The 21,315-nt window shown below is 37.4% G+C and overlaps 1 protein-coding gene across 2 annotated transcripts in view; it reads left to right on the forward strand.

The window, feature by feature from the left end:
• Window positions 1-21,315, forward strand: part of CDK14 (cyclin dependent kinase 14) — a 316,633-nt gene that overhangs the window by 168,586 nt on the left and 126,732 nt on the right. For both annotated transcript variants that reach the window (XM_055709447.1, XM_027800119.2), the window contains one exon: window positions 12,408-12,528. In XM_055709447.1, coding sequence (XP_055565422.1) covers window positions 12,408-12,528 — 121 coding nt within the window. The remainder of the gene's footprint in view (window positions 1-12,407; window positions 12,529-21,315) is intronic.

The following is a 21,315-nucleotide window of genomic DNA, read 5'->3' on the forward strand; positions in this document are numbered from 1 at the left end:
GTTTCTTTTAAAAGTGCATGTAAGATTCATACGAAAGGTTAGATAGCATAAAAGATTGCTTGCATTGGTAACCGCCATGTTTTTTCTGTGTAAATGCTCCACAGAGTATCAGATCTTGGAGATGCTGGTATAAAGAGTTGCTACAGTGCCTGAAGAGATGGTACTTTATATTGCTGGTGATGCTTGATGAAACTGTTTGCAAACTTTCTTTGAGAGCATCTCTAGCTGTGTAGGCTGGCTGCCTCTGATCTTTCTGGCTTCAAGTGTGCTCAAGGAGCAGCGGCTGTGGCACTGCAGCCACCTGCCCCTCGGGATGGGCTGTAGGAGCAGCCTGGGTCAGTTCTGAGGCAGCTGGCCCACAGTGGGCTCCTGCTGCCTCACCAGCAGGCCTTGTTGGGGCTGTAGAAATCATGGAAGCTGTCTGGATTTCTGTTATCAGAGGCTGCTGCTGATAAAGGGAGACAGCTTACCCTAAATGTAGGTCCACAGACCCCTCTAACACCCTGTCTGAATTGAACAGAGAAAGAAAAAGGCCTTTCTTTCCCATATTCCTGTGGGAGGTTGCTGTTACCCTGTGTGCAGCCTGTTCCCCTCTGATAACAGCCTTTGAGATCTAAAGAATTTGATCTTTTACCCCCCAGGAAAGTCAGTAATGGGTTTCTTTGAGGACTCTATTTGTATTAAATATTAAGAAATGAAGATGACTTCAGTGACAATGTTGGGAGTTAGTTGAAAAACAGGAAATGAGAACCTGGAAAGTGAAACCCAAACTACTCAAAGCTGAGTTAGCTTGCAGGTCTTTGTAAAACAGTTATTTCTGTAACTAACTGTAAATACAGCGTTTTCCATTGAGAGCAGAAGCTGATAATGCTGTTCACGGTGACAGCTGGGTTAGAGGCCTGGAGCAGCAGAGCAGACTGTGTGCGTGTGTCCTGGCGTAACCTCAGTCACACACTACGGAGTCAGTGAAAAAAGCCCCTGACATCCCTATTGCTTTCTAGAGCCATGGAAAGGGAGGCTAGAGCTTAGGAGTGGAGCGGAAAGGTAGCTTGGGAACCTTCGAGTCTTTTCTCTTGGAGGAAGGCTTAAAGTTCTAGGCTGCGAAGGCTGTAGGTACTGCGGGCCCAGAGACCCGTGGCAGGCTGCTCTGTTAGTTATTTGCTTTCCCAGAGTGACAGGCTTTCCCTCCACCCCCAGATCTTCCTTCTTAGTTTGTAATGGTATAACTGGCTGCTGTCCGGGAGCAGTTAAAACATTCTCCTTCCCCTCCCAGGTGCAAGGGCTTCACTTGCTGTGCTCATGACCTTCCCTCATCTTGCCCAGATCTGTGGTGAAGACTGGAGAGGAGATGCATAGTTGGCAGGAAATTTCAAGCGACAGAATGCAAAGGGATAGGTCTGATTGAGGCATTTGGGGTGAAGAATTCCTCTGTGCATTGTTTTTTGAGGTGGAGATGTAGAAGAATGTGTGGTCTAGTGCTGTTGTAGATGCTTCTTGCTTCACATCTCTTTGGTTTGTCATTCTCATTGTGGACCCCCATCTAATTAACTTCATAGATCTAATGCTTTTATTGAGGTATCGGATAAGTCTAAACAAAAAAATGCAGTTGTGAGAATCAATGCAGGACGACCACTTCATGGACAGAAATTGGGTTTCGTAGTCTATGAAGAAGGAATAGATTTGACACAGGTTTACTGTCTAGAGACAGCAATTTGCAAAAACTGTGAGCTTCTGTTTTCAACTAAGGCTTTAACTTCTCTCTACTAATAGTAAATACAAAGTAGAGCCACATGCTGAATTTTTGTCCATGTCAGTCTTCACTGATTGCTTTTTAACTGTTGAAATTAAAATTCTTTAAATATACCAGTCTTTTCAGCTATTACTAAAGTAGATGCTGTAACTTAAGCTGCTCCCACTGAGAAGTACTGTGTAGGATTATTGGCTGAAAAGGAAAATTTTTGTAATTTTTTTTAAAAAACCATTAAGGAGCCAGAGATTGGTGTAACTCACTAAATGGGTCCCCTGATAAACACTTCTGAGATTACTTAGGGTTCAAGCCAGTTTCCTATTGCTACAAGTTAGTTATGTTGAACCTTTAAATAGGAGGAAAACATCTTAATTATCCATTAAGGGCAATAAAGGAAGTTGGTTATGATACCATTAAAACAACTGTGATGAAAAATGTGTTAGTGTTTTGTACTTAAAGAGAACATGGGATTTCGATGTCATCTGTACTGCAGCTCAGTGCTGACTGTGTTCTTGTATTATTACCAGAATCATGGTTTTTTTCATTGTCTCGTATTCCCCACCTAAGTGTTAACTGGGCTGTTACGAGGTAATTGCGCGAAAACCATGGGAGAACTGTGATCAGCTGTCTGTACAAGAGAGATCCATCCATCCAAATGGATCTGTAGATGTATTTAAAATCTGGGCAGCAATGACAAGTGTTTTTTTTAATTGAAAAAAGCCTTATTCAGTCATGTGATGATGTTCTATCAGTTTTATAGGAGAATATTTTCTCTTTCTATACATCTTCTGTTATAGCCTTAGTCTGTAGCCTTTTGACTAGTGCAGCTACAAGCCCCTTTATTTAAAATATTGAACTTGCTTTAAAACTTCATTGTCCTAAAGCTTCTTTGCTTGTTTCTGATATAGCAGTTACAGGGGCAAACAACTACTACAGTCATGGTAAAGCTTTTGAGTATAGCCATCCTGGTTGGTCCCATGGTACTCTCCTTCTTTGCTTTCTTGGTCTGATTATGGGTTTGTTTAATGTTTCCTTATTGAAGAGAACATACTGTTTTACATAGTGAGAAAATTATGCCAGATTTAAAAATAATTTTAATTGTTGTGTTATAGTTATGCAGATTTATTTTACACAGGAAATCAGCTATGTGGAAATTAAAGGATAACTGGAAAAGGTATAGATTGCAGAAGAGAGAATTCATCGTCAGTCAGAACAAAAATATTGATATGAAAGAAAAGAATTAATGTGAACAGAGATTGGTAGTCCATTAAGAGAAATGTACCATTTAACACAATATGAAATACTTCCATAATTGAGATTGCATTTTAAAGAAGTAATGGCTCTGTAATTTATAACATCATTTGTTTTGCCCCAGACAGTTAAAAACCTTGCCTTACTGCAATACAATCACTATTTATCTAGGTAATTTTTAATAATTTACGCAGGGGGGTTTCATACCTTCTGAAGGACACAGTACTGGCGTTATTAATATATTTATAGTTGCACAGTTTGTACTGATGTAAATGAAAATCAGCTTGCAGGTCTACCTGCATTAAGATGAGAATTTTCCCTGCAGCAATTGGCATTCATGATAGCCAGAAGAGGTCAGGCAGTGCTTGTCTTAGCAATACTTAACACTTCTGCAGTGATTTACATTTCCAAAGAGCTGTACAAATAAATGCTAACTCCACATAGCTACCCTTATGTATGTTACAAATAACAAAACTTTGCTTGACCTCTTGATCCAATTCAATGTCACCATCCTGGCAGTGGTATTTCAGTGTTTCAGTATCACTTTAGAGAAAGATGCCACACAAGGAGCATTTGCTTTTTAACAACATATTTCCAGAATCATACTGTAAGGCACAGCTTTAATGCTCTTCTAATGTAACTTTTTAAAAACTGAAATTGTCTGTTTTCATTTCTTCTTTTCCTGTGACAAAACTGTATTAAGAACTGGTTAGGTGGTTCTGCAGGAATACAGATGCCTGATTACTGATGTAAAGTCAAATAATCATTTAGACCTAAGCATATTGGAATGTCTCTCACATAAAAGTTTTCTTCTAAGATTTGTGATTCAGCTAATTTAAGATGACATATACATTAAATGAGTTTTGAGGAGTGATTCAATTGAACAAGTGAATCTAAGAATCCGGAGATTCCTGTTGTAAGATGTTGCTTTATAATATTGCTTTACAGAAGCAATAGTACTTACACAGATGTTCTTAATGGTTTCTCACTTGAAAGCAAAGTGAAAATAATTTTAAAATTTAGTGAAATCTTTGTCTCCTATAGTTATTTTGTTTGATGTATTTCAAAAAGCCTTGAAATAATTGAGAAATTAATCTTTTTTTTTTTTTTTTTTTTAGTTTTGGTCCTTTTGCACCAATGCCTGTACTGTACTGATGTTTTCAGATCATTTTTCTCTGACTTAAGCCAGTGCAGTCAGATGTGGGTTTAGATGCTGTGGATGTTACCTAGTATGCGAATGTATGTACTAAGGAGATACTTTATGCAAAACCTACTGCAGTTCTTCAGCAGAACAGCCAGGACAGTGTCTTACCTGCTAAGGAAATACATAAGCTGCAGGGTATAAGATATTGTAGCAATGAAAAAAATCAGCTGAGTATTTGTCTTATCTATAAATAGTCTGGCTTGAGTACTGGAACCAGCCAGCATTAAACTCTGTGATCACTAGAGAACGGTTTGTGCTGGGCAGGGCAGCTATGCTTCAAAAGATGAGGCTGGATAATGGAACAAATGCAGCTGCGTCCTGCAGTGTAGAAATGTGTGCTTGGGTGACACCTTAGCTGGAAAAGCAGGCACATCAGACTTAATTGCAATGGCTGTGCAGTACAGGGGCCAGGTGTCAGTGGCTTCTAGTTGCAGTATTGTGCCTTTAATATATGTCAGACCTTATACAGTAAGAACTGATAGTTTCAATAGCCATGTGGTGACAGTTTTTCAAATTCACAAATTCCAAACCTGCAAGGTAATTTCAAATGGCAGTGTTGTTTGATTTATAAATAAAATAGTTGTTAGGTCTGCTTTTCAAAAGTACTGTTTGTTTGTTGATGTTAACATTGTTCAAATACTTGCTTCTCCATGTAGCCCTACTCTTGTTAAATTAGCTATCCTAGACCAGTTCCTGGGATGTGATCTGTTTGTAAATTAATTTGCAGGTACTTGTTTTGGCTTTTAGTAGCTGACAATGGCTTGAGGTATTCTTTTAGTTAGTTTGCCAGGTATTTTGTCTCTAGATGGGAGATGATGGATCAGCAAAATTATAGTATCCTACTGGAATAAATCACTCCATAGAGTAACATCCCAGTGGTCATGCAACTGTCATCAGTGTTCCAGTGCTCTACAGATTAACTGCACAGAGTTGTGGACCTCATTAACAGATGGAGAGAGCAGTGTGTGTTTGCTGTGACATCACCTTGTCACTGCCAGTGTTGCATGGTCAGTTAAGAAACAAAATCATCTGAGTGTAAAGAACTGGGATTAGATGTTTGAATATAAAACTCTCATTGAAACTTAGCTTTTGTGTTTCTGTTTGGATGACTGAATCACTACAGTGGCACCAAATTGTGCTTATTTAACAGTTCTTCAGCTGTCTGATTGAATACATTAAACTAGAAGTATTTAAATGGTACTGCTGCCCTATACACGACAGGCTTGAATATGGTATGTGTTTAGTCCTCTCAGCACCCAGACAAAGGAGGCGGCAGTTTGTCTACACGATAATTTTCTGAAAAAGATAAGTCTTGAACAGCACAGAGCAAGTGTATGTATTTCTTTACTGGTATGTCATATTTAGCCTGTCTCATGCAATATGTCAGGTACTTACTGCACATTATCAAGGTACCAGTTGATAAGGGTTGGTTCATTTTCACTTGAACCCCAGATAGTCATCCAAAAATGGCTTTTGCAGTTCTGCTTTTAGTTGTACAGATAGGAATCACAATAAATTGTTAACTTCATACACAGTAGTCTGCAGTAAGTTGTTAACTTCTGTGGTCAGTGCTTGATGGACTATTAGACTTCACGAAACAGGACATCCATAGCTCTCAATTTGTCACTACAACACTTTTCCTCTGGTTCACTTTATTTTTCTTTTCTGAATTCGTTTGGTGTGTTAGGGGAAAATCCTAATGGCAGTGAAACATTTATGCCTCAAAACTGTAGGAAAGTGATCTGTTACATTTCTTACCTTCAGCAAGTTCATTGCTCATATGGTTTAAAAGTCATAATAATAATAATAATAATAATTATTATTATTATTATCTTCTAAACTCAAATCTTTGGTATCAGGCTCATTGATTCATAGCTGCTTCCCAGTTTTTCTCTTTTTCTTAGGGAATATTAAAATATTTTGAGACCTCTCATTTTCAGTGAAGAATTATTTTCTGCCTGTTTGTCCTTTCTAGAATTTCCTCCCTGTGCTCTGTGATCTTCCCAATTTAAAACCATCTGTTCAGCCATTGTTAACTGTTTGCTTCAAACCTAATAACTTCACTGTGGAGTGAGTAATTCTGACATTTTCACTTACGGCCTTATTAGCAAAGTGGTGTGTTCGTGCTGGGATGTTGTTAGGACTAGAGGGCATCATCTTCATACAGATTTTTTGTGAGACAACAAATTGAGGATCATTAAGTAAAAATCCAGAATCTGGAAAGTAACATTTAAATCAGTCAACTGTTAAGGTATTGTGGGCATGTATACTGTACCCATAATGAATCCAGGTCTCTTCAGTAATGCAGAAGTTATCTTTGATGTGAAATTGCTTGCTGTCCTTGAGTTCTGTTAGCTTTCACATCTGTGTGAATGTTTACAGTGTCAGTGCAGATTGTTTCTTTTTTATTTTTTTCCCTGCCCACACTGTTATTTTTCTGCTTCCAGACTAACAGAGGCAGTTTGAATATATTCATGCTGTCCCAGAATGCCATGGGAATAGATACATATTCCTGGTGTTGAAAATGGAACATAAATTTCTTTTGCACTTCCATACCACTTTTTGATTGGAGCTGAATTTTTAGTGTTTCTTCCTGCTAATAGACAGTGAAAGAATTTGGCAGTCATGGTACATGTTCAGCATCAGTGGGCTTTTCCAAAATATGTCAGAATTTTTTAATAAGGATTTTAAACTAGGGAAATAAACAGCTTTATAGCTAGGATGGCTTTCAATCAAATTAATCAAAGGGATCTTTTAATATACAACCAACAGCTATCTATGCTCTTTCTTGTATCCCACTTTTCCACTGCCTGTGATCCTTTGGGTGACTCAGGAGGCAGAGGAAAGAGGTATTTATGAAAGAGATGATGCTGAAGTTGCTGAAAAAAGAAAAACGTTTTTCATGAGGGCTAGAGTCATTCTTTCTGGTAGCAGAAAAAGTACTTCTCTGTCTCCCCTTTCTGTAACTTGTGTCTGTCAGATTGACATTTGTGTCCCATTCATCGACCAGAATAATTATCATCTGTGTTACTGTGTGTGATTGTCTGAAGACATACATGAGATAAGATTTGCAGGGAAAAAGAATCTTTTATTAGAACAACTGATACAGCTGGAAAAAACAGACAGACTTAGAGGCACACATGCCTTTTTCCTTACTTACTGGTCTCTATCTCTTGAAGACTGACTCCTGAACTCCAGTATGGAAGACCAGTCATTACTCAAGTGCATTTTGGGAATACTAATTTGGGAACCTAATTAGCTCTCCCTGATAGTGGGTAACTTGTAAATGAATGGCACTACCATAATCCAGTGGCTGTATTAGGGTTCAGACATAGGATATTGTAGGTAATTTATCTTATTTGAAAGGAAATTAACTTGGATGCTCTGATGAAGCTGCATCTTGGAGACAGATGCGTTCAGGTAAACAGCAGAGGGACATGGGAAGCTTCTGCTTGTCAAGAACTGATTTCTGGGTTAGAGAGCTGACCGCTTCATTGATGCGGTGTTAGTGTTTCCACCCATTTTACTTCTGTTCTGTTGTCATTCAGGTATGAATAAACATGCTTCGGTTCAAAAACAAGTAGCTGAGTAAATAGGTTAAGTGAAGTTGACGGTTCATGATCTACAGTAGAATACATTTACAATATTTTAATATTGTTACTGAATCACTGTTATGGTTTTATAAGCCATTTATCTCAAACTCTAGGTAATTGTTAAATGAAACAGGAGGCTAAAAAAGCAAGCATGAAAAGAATCTGAGTCAAGGAAAAACAGCAACAAAAACACCCTTCCTTTTTTTCAGTATGCCTTGCTAGAGTCCTTGTTGATACATCTACATCAAAATAGTAAACAGCTCAACATATTTAAGGTATAATGGAAAGGGAAACCATGCATATGGTTGGCAAGCCCTTGTTTTTGCAGACGTGACTGGCTTCCTCATTTGCAGAATCGTATTCGCTGTGAACAAAGGCTTCATGATTGTCATATGAACTTGACTAAAAAGCTATCCTGCAGCTAAGGAGGTATCAAATATTAATATTTATACTCATGTAGCCAAAGGTGCATGTACTGAATGGGTCTTGAGTCTGGATATAGTTACAGCCTCTTGTAAGAGCCAACCAAAATTTAAAAATTACAGTGATAAATAGTGTTTTGTCAATAACTGTTGCTAGGTAAAATCAGACACAACCTCTGAGTCTGAGATAAAAGATAAAGCCAGACAAAGCAAAGAAAACTGTATTTACCAAGGAAGGAAATATCTTCATACTTTTTTATTTTTTTTAAATTCAGAGCAGGAGGTTTTTTGTGTTAAAGATATATACATACATAGGCATAGATCGTTTACTCTGTATGTGGAGTCTAGGACATTGCAGGGTATCCTGAGCTGTTGTTTAATGAATGAGTTAAAAGAAAGTTGTGGTTTGTGTCAGGTAGATGCAAGGTTTGTGCAAGCCTTGCAGTATGTAACACATCAGAACAGTTTCTTCTTTCTGTTTGGATAAATAATGGCCATAGAAGTAAGTGCCTAGAGAACACTAAACAGTATCTGTTCTTCCCATAATTACACACAAGTTCCCCAGTGGGTCTGATGCAACCTGAGTTTTAATAACTGTACCTTATGCTTGCTTTCTTTCTCTCAAAATAAGGTTGCAACAGCAGGACACGTATTGACCTTTTTTATCTTTTTGAAGACACAGGAACTGGAGGGGAGTTCACTGCTTGTCAGGAGGTCCTCCCTCCACCTTCACAGGCGAAAAAGTGCTCAGGCAGCAGTATGTAAATATTGGGTAGTCACCTGGTGATCTCTCCATTTACCTTTTGGCTTTTATGCACACTGGCCATTAAGATTTGAAGTTTTGATGATCCCCCATAAGCTCTGTCTTTTAAAAATTAGATTGTTGCTCTTCCTGTAGTGTAACCATGGAAACAGACAGGGAACCCTTAAAGAAAGTGATCCAACATGCTGTGCTAATTAATCCTACCCTTCAGTTTTCTTTCAGCTGAAGGATCTAGTTAAATAAATTTTGCATGAATAAGCATATTTGGATGTGCAAAAGGGTTTAAAATATGTAGCAAATTTTCTTGCAGAAGGTTATCTGAAAAAAAACTCTGCTAACTGCCATGATTTTCAACTGGAGCATCAAAACAAGAAATGCAGTATCTTATTAGTGTTTCACATATATATTTTGATTAAATTATTTTAAAAATGTAAATATATCTGAAAGATGAGGATATTTCTTTCATGCCTGAAGTGTGATGAGAGACTTCTGCATTAATTTTGTGTCTTCAAGGGAAAACGTTCATAATTGCAAATGCCTCCTTTATGCATAGTGTTATTCAGAAAAAGCAAACTTTGTTCCCTCCCTGAGAGAAAGCAGCTCCTCTGATGTGTTAGCCTAATTCAGGTCCTTTCAGTTCTGCACAGGGGCAGCAATTGACTGTACAGTGGGACTGTGCCAAGTTTTCTTCTGCCAAATTTTAGCCTTTGTGAGTATTTCCCTTGGTTGTTCACTGTTGCTTTCCACTGGGCCATTTAGTTTCCAAAGTAGTGTATGTGCTCAACTAGGAAACCAGTTGGTCACAATTTAAAACATATGGACTATGCTCATAAGCCTCTTAACCCTGGTGATGCTGTCTGATGCCAATGTGTGGCCTCAACTCGCTTTTACAAATTAAAGTTTTGTTTATAACTTCCTTCATTCCAGTAATGATCTTCTTATAACGTAGAAACCAGATGTAGCAGCTAACCTCAGTAAGGGTTTTGTGGTGTTTTGGGAGCGAAGAGCAGATTAAAGCAAAACATTTAGTTGTCCAACAAGCTGGGATTAGCACAAAAGGGCCATCTTTTAAAAATCAGGTGGATTTTAGTTAACCTGGAATGGATTAGAGGTGGAGGAGATCTGGAAGCAGTGGGCTAAGGAAACAGAATGGGTGGCAGACCTAGCAGAATGGGAGGACTGGTTCCATGCTGAATGGTCACATGAAAGGGGGAAAGATGTGCTTGGGCTGACTATAGCTCTTGCAGAGCTCCATCCTGGCCAGTAAAGTGGCAGAAACTGGCAGGCAAGCGTGGATGTTGTATTATTTGCAGTATGATTTTGGCTATGACAAGTTGGGTACTCATTCATTCTTACAATGGGAGATTTCTTGAGTGTGTGGATCAAAAGACTGTGTGTCGTGGCAACCTGAGTTCATTTCTTATCCCACAAGCTCTAAAGTTTTTTGACAGTTTTCCCCAAATCACACAATGTTCCTGACTACTTACAAATGCCTTTTCCCTGCCTGCCTATGCCTTTTCTCCTATCAAAGCTAGGTAGAAAATTAGAGAGGAAATTGTTTGCAAGCAAATTCAGTCTTCCTCAGGCAAGACTAAAGGGGGGGCTCAGACAGGCAAAGAAGGATGGGGCATTCACCATCCAGACTTCTCAAATCCTTTCATAATTTTTATTTAGCTTAATAATAGTAGGTCCATATCCATGAATTCAGGAAGTACTGTTCAGTTTAGTCATGTGGGATACAGGCACAGAAATTCAGACTTGCTAATGTTTCTGTGGGCTAGGAAAAACAGCTCTTCACCAGTTAGAGCATTTGGTGGTTTCTGATCTCTTAGAAGCAAATAACATTATTCTGGAGACAGAAGCACTGCAGAGCATGTGATGTGACTTCTCTGTTGGCCTCTTCGCAGCTATACCTGGCCAGCCCTGAGTTATCTGTGTGAGCCAAGTTATTTGTCAAGCTGGTGGCCAGGTGCATAAATGTGAAAGAGATGGAAGTCTGAAAACTAAAAACCTAAAAAATAATTAAAAATAATAATAAAAAAGGTTATTCATATTTGAAATACAATTTTTTTTAGAAGAAATTCTGGCATACAAGTCAAATTATTCCCCTACACTGGTCTAATTGCTATAATCAGCTGATAATGCAAACTACTGGCAAGATTTGCCATCATTATTATGGAGATATATTCACTGAGATTAACTGTTCCTAAATAGCTTCTCCAGTGTATTAAAAATAAAGGTGCAAAGGATTCTCATCTGCACTCTTATGTGAATTTTCATGTTCCATATTTCTTTCTGAGTGTATGACTTTGCTTTTTGGTTTCTATAAGGTAGAAGACGTGACCTTCTGTTTTAGTAATTTCATTAGTTTTGTGAATGAGAAATTGTTAGTTCTTTGTTTAGGAAGACACAAAATAACCCCAGTAGCGCCTTCTCCTGATTTCCGTTACTTATGCATATCCAGTGTTCCCAGCAAGGGCATGGATGGTGATCAAGGCTGTAACTAGGAGCAGTTTATTTGGAAAATGTGTTTGCAGGCCTGTGATGGGAACAGTCATCATAGCCCTGAAAATCTTTTTCCATTTCTTGGAGGAGAGAGGCTTCCATAGGGGAAGCATTAGAGGAGTATGCTCTCTACTGCTGGTTTTAGCATATGAGGGTATCTCCTAAAGTCTTTCCAATTTTACGTGAGATAGATTATGTTGTGTAGTAATGTGAATTATTTTTCATGACTGACAAGCTTAAATGACAGTTATTGTAAATAGTATATCTTTAGGTGGCCACAGATTTCATTGAAATGATTTCTGCTTCTGAGATTGGTGCATTGCCAATATACATTTGTTGAGAGAGAAGAATTTTGCACATACCGTTTTCTGATGTATTACTGTAATATTAATATTTATTTGAATGGCAATGTGTAAGTATGTCTACTGCTTTCAAATAGAAACTTAAATAAGCAGGCTGGGGTTTGCAGTGTAAACTGTGGAAGGTTTCCTTGGGCTCCCCTAAAAAAAACAAATCTCATCTGTTGCATTATTTGTCTGGAAGTTTCTTTTTCATTTCCTTTTTCTAAATAACATTGAAATAAAAGACTATTGATGCCTGAGGTTGAGCAGTTAATGGAAATGAAAATCTTTGCTTATTTGTCTTTCATTTAGGTATGCCACAATGTATCTTTGCATCTCTCCTGGGCCTGTGGTTGTCATCATGAAAAGCATATTTTATTATCCCTTCATTATATTCACAGCTCTGTTTAGCCAGGTCCTAAATGAGAGATGCTACCATTTTCTTTCGTTTAGTAACTTATTCCAATACTAGAAGTGGAAAAATGCTTGCAACATGCCATCATATTATGTGAAGTGTGCTCATATATCCTTTTAGGATCATAACTATACAGCAAACTATTTTTTTTGCATTTACCCTACAGGTCTTGCAAGAGCTAAATCCGTTCCCAGCCATACATATTCCAATGAAGTGGTAACCCTATGGTACAGGCCTCCAGATGTCCTTCTGGGATCAACAGAATATTCCACCTGCCTTGACATGTGGTAAGTACAGAATCCTTACGCGAGACTCTATGTAGGTGCTTCAACTCTGAATTTTTTTATTTGTGTAAAACAAATATGTGCTGAGATTAGTGGTACAGTTTAAAAATCTCGTGTGTAGTAATCTGTGTGTTTCACTCGGTATCTCCCTAAAGGAATCCCCTCCTGCTACCCCACCGGCTGGGAGCTGGTACCTGCTGTTAATGCACCACTAGAAGAGCCATTGGTGCTTTGTAGGAGACTGGGTTGTTGTTTGGTTTTTGTAGTCTTAATGTGGTGCTTTGATATGATATGATACTTGTTTTGCAGAAGGCAGACTTTCACCATGCCCAGCTATAGCAGTGGCAAAACCAGCATTCCCTGGGTGCAAAGATGCAGCCTCAGACCTTAATCTACTGTACTTGTTAGCAGTAAATCAGCATGTGACACATCACTGAATAGTTTTCTTTCAAACGCTTTGAGAGGACAGTTTGATGTGTACAATGTATAGCAGCTTGCTGCTTTTTGATAACATCATTTAGTCTTGTGTTGAACAAAGAAGGTGTTTGGGTTTTTGACTGCTAGAAACAGAGGTGGAGGTTCTTCATTTATCCTGTATGTTTTGAGGTCACAGGATCACTGTAATGTGTACAAATTCTGTAATTAGTAAGAGCTTCAGTGGTGTTAGTAGAAGCAAGACATGTTGATTCGAGAAACAGAAATGTGGAAAAATATTTTTCATTGCAAAGAAACTCTCATGCTCTGGAAGATATTAAGATATTTTTTTTTAATGTATGTTGACTTTTTGAATTATACAACTTGCTTCATTTGAGCAAAAAATATACTAAGCAAGTTTCAGAAAAATACAGTATTTTTTCATAGTTTGCTGAAATATCTTTCTTTAATACAGGCAGCCTAAATTTAGAATTATGATTATGTTAAAATCTAGAGGTAACTGTAAAGTAAGGTTAATAGGACCTTATGTTTTCATGCAGTGGGTGAAAAGGTATGGTTTCCTGTTTTTCCCCATAGCACTGTTAGTTCTTGACTCCTGGGGACAAGAGTTAAAAGCTGCAGGGTTGCTTGATTTGAAGGGCTTACAGAATATAAATACCAGAATATCTAATACTGAAGAGAGTGTTTCATGTAACTGGGCCTCTGGCTGCTGTAGTTCCTTGACATGTAAGGGTAGATGAACGAAGAGGCAGGAAAGGGAGGGTCAGCAAACTTCTCCAAGTGTGAATGTTGTGATATGCAACTGCACCAGAGAGCCAAAGGCAGCATCTTCTGTATTAGCTGTCTCGGTTTCTTCAAACCATTTTCCACCTCACAGATGTGAAATAATTTCCCCCTGCATTTCAGCTTCTCATCTATACTAAAGCAGTCCTGTTTCCCCAAAGATCGGTTTTAACCTGGTGCCTTCACAAATTATATGCAGTCTCCTCATACCATCTGCTCCTGATGTTTTGCAATCATCTCTTTTCCAAGATATACCTCTGATGCTCAGCAAGAAGCTTGACTTGCTTGAGGTGAGGTGGGACAATGGCATCAGAGGATGGAAATAGCTGGGAGACATAAATAGTTATTTCTGCTCATCTTCTTATAGTTCAGTCTACATGTGTTCAATTCCTGAGTCCAACATCTTTGTGTATGTGTGTACATACATGTCTCAATTTGTGAAGTATGAGATTGAAAGAATGTATGGAAACAGCTAAAGAAAACTTTAAAATCATTTAAGAGAGCAAACTGTTCAAAAAGGCCTCTAAAATGCTTTTTTAGTCAAAAGAGACATTGGATTTTTTCTTTTTTTACATTTACCAATTAAAAAAATATTGCACTTTGTAAATAAGGGTTTACTTGGTTTTTGTTTTGGTTTTGTTTTTAAAATGAACAAAGGATTTTGAAACGTTTTTGAATCTCACTGAAACTTTCTGCACAAAGAAAAACTATTCAGTCAAAAGTTCGGTAGCTTGTCAAAAACAGATCTTACAACATTCTTCCCAATAATGATTTTAGTGCAATAGCTATTAAGAAGTCCAGTCAAACTATGTGGTGTTACTGTGATAGAGATCAAATCAAGCCATGCAGCTAATAGGAGCATTTTAAACTTAACAATAAATGCAGACTGAGTCCTTCATGAGCATATGTTTATACTCAAATTTCATGGACAGAAGGGAAGATCAAGGAAGGACTCAAAATGCCACTTTGGCAATCTAGGTCACTATTTCGTCTCCTGACAAAAATGATGCAACAGTATTGGGGAACAACACAATAATTCCATCTTCAGTGATAGCAATAGGTGATGTCCTCTTGCGCAGAGCATTTCATATCGGTCTGAAAAAGATCCAGGTGCTCCAGGATAGAGGCGGTGTGTTCTGTTTCGAAATGAAAAACGATACCATACTGCTATTTGCTAGATTTGTAGCCCTTACAAATTTTGTGCTGCCCTGTATGAACTGAAGAACTATGAAAAGCTTAGGGAAAAGCCCTAGTAATACAATTTCTTTCACATGTCAGGAATTTAGCAGAGCTACTGCCACATCAGAAATGAAATCAGAGCAAGTGTGTATTGTATGTGATGGAAGAACTTTCGGGTTTTAATTCTGCACTTTGCTGGGTTATCCGAGACAGCACTTCAAGTTTGATTGTGAGAGGTGTAGTTGCATGTTAAGGTCACTTATGCTTATTTGGCGTATCTGACAGTGAGCTCTGCTGGAGCACAGGCAGGCTTGGGGCTTTATTTATACAACAGTTGTACATAGCTGGGCCATAATTGCATTAAACCCACTTAGTGGCTTCCCAGAGTGGGAGGAAGGGAGACATGGAGAAACCCACCTACCATCGGATTCCAAGATAATTTGGTAATTTGTTATCAAAAGTGTGTTTGTAGCATTAGCATTTTTATGCAATTACTGGCATTATGTCCTTATGGCAGATAGCATGTGCACTCCTCTGTCCTTACTGATAATCTACGTGATGGCAAAACTAGGCAGCCACTTCACTAAATATTTAAATAATGTTGAGGTAGAAAGCACAGCTGTTTCTTCCATTTGGGGGGGGGGGGGGGGGGGGAAGACACAGGGCCTTTACTATAGCCGTGATAAATGGCATTTCATGGTGGTTCCCAAGGAACAGAAAATGGGGCTCCTACTGAGTAGCAGACCAGCTGCATGAAAAAGAGTCCAAATATTAACCACTGGACAGTGGCTGGGAAGCAGGTGGCAGAGGCTGCAGGCTATTTTTATACTTCATTTGCTGGTGTAAAGCATTAGGGTGGTAACTAAAAGCTAATGATCCACATGCAATGGTACATTCTCCTGCATTCTTTTTTAAATAGCCAGTGGCAATAAAATAATATTAATGAAGACATACATGCATTAGTGATGTCAGGCTGGTGATGGAAATCGGTGTAGCGGGCTTTGTGATTTACTGCTGACAGCATTTGGTAAAGCAGCATTGTGTGAATGTATTATACTAGCCATGACTGCATCAAAGAGTTGTGATAACCTTTGATATACTTTTTTTTTTTTTTTTTTTTTACTCCTCCTCTTGATGAAGACTTACTAGTAGCTAGGAAAATGGCTTTGCATTGCTTCTGGTGTAACTTGTCCTAATCCTTGAATTTTACAGTCCTTTGAAAGTCAATGCAAGGAAAATAAGCTTTAATACATAAAGGGTTTATACATTACTAAAACCCGTATATAAATCCGTATATAAATAATACTGAAACATAGGGGAAAACATCCCTAAATGAACATATTCTGTTTGTTTCTTACAGAAAGAATATGGTGTTTGTAAATGAAGCAATTTAAACAGGCTATTAAATAATTTTTGATTCTGGTAATGCATGTACTGCTACATCTGGGTTTCTTACATCAAAAAGTCACTAGGGATACTTTATTTTGTAGTGCAGCTGGCTTTAAACTGTGTTTGCTAACAGCTGGTGATCTTTTGCATATCCTGTTGTTTTTCTTTTAAAAAAATACACTCTTAGTCACAGTTCAGGCAACGTAAGAAGTTATGGGCCGTGATATATTTTAAATTCACTTTTATTAACTAGTGTCATCTATGTGTAGTGCTGTGGAAGAAATCACTTAAAACTAGGCCAGTATATTGTTACAAAATGACTTATTAAATCACTGTTCTTTAACTTTGTGACATCTGGATTGGTATACATGATTTCATATCTGGTCTTTATTTAGGGAAAGCTCTTCATATGGAGTTTTTCTATCCTATTATTAGAAAAATAAATGGTGCTTTTCTATACTATTATTAGCAAAATAAATGGTATTTTTCAGAAACAGACCACCTTCCACATGTAACCTGCTCTGATTGCAGATTTGAGTGCTCACTGTAATTCCATGCATGCTTTCATGAATATTTGACCAATGAAGACCTACAACAGTAATTAAGATATTTATTAAATAAAAAGGGATCTTGCCTTAGACACAGGTGCACCAAGTTATGTTTTTTACACAGGGGACGTTAGAAAGGCATCTTTATCCTGTACCTATTGTAAACAGTTTGCAGTCAGAGAAACCTGAGAGCAGGAATCCCAGCAGGCCCTGAAGAAATACTGCTCAGGGCTTGAGAGTTGGGTAAATTACTTCTTTTGCCCTTGATGTTCTTTAAGATTATGACTTCCTCTCCAAAGAAATGCTAATCTGTAGGATTAGGATATTAAGGTAAAGATACTGTGCTAACTATCAAGGTATTGTTAATTAAACTTCTCTCCTTGTCAGTGAGTAGTTCTTCAAAAGTTTTATCAGCTGAATTAGCTTTTGACTGGAAAATTCTCTTAGGGTCAAATTCACCGAAATATTAAAGTGTGAGGAAACATCTTGGACTATACTTATGGGAAGGGCATTTCACTTCCTGTCTAAAATTACTTTTATCAATTTGGAACATCAGATTTACTATCACTTTTCCACTTCTAGAAATATATTTTTCACGTGTGTCAGGAAAGTACCTTATAAAGGTATCTGGATCCAGAAAACAAAACCAGGAAAAACATGTTCAACAGGAAAATATCTCATGGCAGAATGTTGCTTAGGTTTGAAGATTATTTTCTTGAGCTTTTTTTGCATTCTGCTTTTACAAAACAAGTAAGTCTAATAGATTCTTGCAAAAAAGGATCATGTACATTGTAATCCATCGTGAATATAATATTTCTTAATATAGAAATTGAGCATTGCTACAGAGGGTTGGGTTGCAAAAGAAATTTCTGGAGCTTTTATTTCTAGGTAGCAGTGACACAGGCAAGAACATGAGCACTCTATTTGCTTATAATCAGAATTGCTTCAAGATTGTAAGAAATTTTTTGAACTGTCATGCTTTCAAGTAAATTATTTTTCGTCCATTACATCTGCTTTCTGCAGAAATTTTAATGGTGTTCTTTGTCATCGTGGAAGGGAAATTCTGCTTCATTTGTCACTTCTCATGTGAGAACTGTAATCTCTTTGCCTCATTGCTCGTATTTGTTCAGACTGTATCTCCCATTGTATGCTACTTTTCAGATACCAAACTAGAGTGGTCATAAAGAAAAATCCCAACTAAGTTCAGCATCTGTGGGTATTCTGGTAGTGTGCCACTGCAGAATTAAACCAGATTCTGGTCAATTAAAGAGACAAAAGTCCCTTGCTTTTCATTCCTTGCCCCCAAAATTTGTTTTCTTAGTTCTGTTCATACACAGGATCATGTAAGAATGTGACTTTTTTTCTGAACAAATCAGACCAGATAAAAATCTTTGTGCCCTTCCAGCATGTTGAATATTACTAGTGGATTTTGTGGAAGTGGTTCCAGTATTACCTCTTGGTGACAAATCCATAAAAAAAACAATTAGTCAGGGTTTGGGGGGTGGTGATGTCTGTGTGTTTTTTGGGGTGGGTGGTTTTGGTGGTGGTTTTTTTGGGGGGGGGGTTTGTTGTTTTGTTTTTTAAAATTCTTATATATTTAACATTACAAATTGTAGTTTGGGAAACTTGAATGAAAACTCAAACTGTTCCTCTGAATTCCAGAAATTTCCCCAGGAGGATTGCTGGAAACAATTGCTTTTCACAAAATGCCTTCTCCTGCTTTGAAGCCAAATCCTGCATGCTGGAAACAGGCTTCATGTCCAGATAGAAACCTTATGTGAAGGCCCAGCATAGGTCTTCATTAAGAAGATCATGTTGAATATTATCACTTGCACTGAGCCTGCTAGAAAGCAGATCTGTTCAGGACAGAAAGTTAACAGAGACATGCATAGTAAGCATATAGTCTTTCTATAATCTTGATTTAAGTACAAACTAAAACTTGGTTTTGAAATAACTCCTCGTTTCAGAGTGTGTTTGTAGTCTCTTTTATGTACCCATAAAGAAAAATCAAAATATTAGCTGCAGGAAAAAATCATCACAATCTTTTATAGATTATACCTCACCAAAGCTTTTAGGGTGGTTTTTTTTTGTTGTTGTTGTTGTCCTTTTTGGGGTTTTTTTTGTTTGTTTGTTTTTTACAGTATTCAAGTACAGATAGGCTGGAGATTCTTCTTGTTGCAATAAGGATTTTTGTTATACAGAGACAAGAATGTATTCTTAAACCAAAAATATAAAATGAACCCACCAGTAAGCAAGTTAATTTTAAGGGAATACCTTCTTGAATTATAAAAGCTGTGCAGGAGAAGAGAAGAAAAAAAAAAAAAGGTGCTGTTTCCTGAGGCATCCAACTTCATTTTTACAGGCTCATTTACTATGTCAATTCAAATGCAATAGTAATTCATTTAGCTGTGCTATTAACTCTTACGCCATATAAAGGCTGTATAGTGACAGCCAGAGTCCCAGGAAATTAAGCAGGACAATAGAAGAGCAGTATTAGATGGTATGGCCGCATATGGTCTCATCAATACATCAATAGGTTTAGTCATGCTTTTTGTCATCAGAGGGTAAGCCACCCATTTCAACATTAAATGGCTGTCACTTTTACTTTGCAAGTTATCCTGTGCTGTCCATTGGAAAGATTTCTGAACGAAGTCATAGGATTTGGCTTATTTATTCAAAATCAAAAGTCCTATAAAGAGAGTAGGAAAATCTGAGTCGAGTACGCTGAAATATGTTAGGCTAATGTTCTTTTGTCACAAATTATTTCTCAAGTGCTGCCTAAAAATATCATTGTATGTTCAGTGTGCACAAATTATACATACATAACATACCCTTGGAGAGGTATGCACATTAAAGCCAAGTTAATTTATTGTATTTCATATTTCAAGAAATAATCTTTGCATCATAGAAACTAGAGATGGGATGATCTGTGAGATCATTGTACCCACCCTACTGTAAATGCAAGTCTGTTCCCTGAAGAATATTTGTGTTTCAGCTTGTCTAGCTTTACACGGTTGTAACTGTGAAGCTTCAAGTCCATTGGGAGGCTGGGGTATAGCACATTTTTAAAGTATATTTCTCTAATGATCACCCTAAAATTTTTATTTCCTAAAGGCATTCTGCTATTTCTAGTTACACTTGGATCTATCTACAGTTCTGGGAACTATTAAAATCCTAATCAGTTCTTCCCTGTCTTTAATTTTGCATAATTTTAAATACAGAGTCATCACGTTCTCCCAGTCCCTGTGTGTTTTCTTGTAGCCAAGAATGGCATTATTCTCTTAAATTTTCCTTACAAACCGGTTGTTCAAGTAAGAAAATAATTTTTGCTTTGCTCAAAAATACCTCCAATCTGTTTAATCATTTGTGAGGTCTAAAAAACAAGACTAAGTTTCAAGGCCTTGTAGAGGCTTTATTTCTTTTCATGCTCTGTATGTGTGCACTTATGGTTTGTGATTCAGGGAACCTGTTATATACTCAGTTTCCATTTGCTGTGAGCCTAAAATTCACCGATACCACTAAGATGTCTAAAATACCATCCAGCCATCTTGAAGCCTTTATGTGCTATCAATGGCTGCGTATTCCCTATCAGTTCAATGTCATACTTTTTTTCTTGTTATTTTTTTTTTAAGTATTTATTTAATCTTCTCTTTCTATGGACTTATTCTTCAATGTGATAACCTTTGAAACCAAGATAAGCTTAATTTTCAAGTGGGCCGAAGGGAACAGCAGTCCTCCAGCTCAGACCTTGAAGGTGTTTATGTTTCTCTCCTCCACGATTTTAATAACCTTTTGATTTTTGTATTAGCTGTTTATTTAACTGCAGTACTCTTTCATGCTCATTTCAGTGTGTGACTAAATGGAGTACTAGGTTACACGATTTTTCTTTCAAAACAGGAGATTTTTCTTCAATAGTGTTGTTTACAGTTCTTCCTTGATTTTTGTCTCATACTTTTCAGACCCACTAAAAGTGGAAAATTTTGTAAATAGATTATGTGAAATAGTTTAAAATTCAGCTGAATCTTCCTGACACCTTTACAACACTTCTGTTCAAACAATGAGCTGAAGTTTCTTTGTAGATAGCAGTACATGACCTCAAATGATACACTGGTTTAATCAAATGCCTGTTTTCTGGTTGCAAGAATAGAACTCTAATCCTCTTTTCTTTAGTGTAAATTCAATTGTTTTATTTCTTATCTTGAATAAATGGCTTCTGACTGAAATCTTGATTTTTTCCTCGCCTCAGATCCTGATACTGTTTATAAGTATGTGACTAAGATATATTGTGCCTATCTGTGCCTAATGAAGCACTGACCAGACTAAATGATGAATGGCAGTTTAATCAATTCAGTTCACTCAGTAACGAGCAGACGCATATGGAACATAAATTTTAACCTCTTTTTATAAACATCTGAGTTTTTCTAAAATCTGAACAGAACTGTGCTTTCCAAAGTTT

The sequence above is a fragment of the Falco cherrug genome, chromosome 4 (genome assembly GCF_023634085.1).
Source record: "Falco cherrug isolate bFalChe1 chromosome 4, bFalChe1.pri, whole genome shotgun sequence".
Taxonomy (NCBI): domain Eukaryota; kingdom Metazoa; phylum Chordata; class Aves; order Falconiformes; family Falconidae; genus Falco; species Falco cherrug.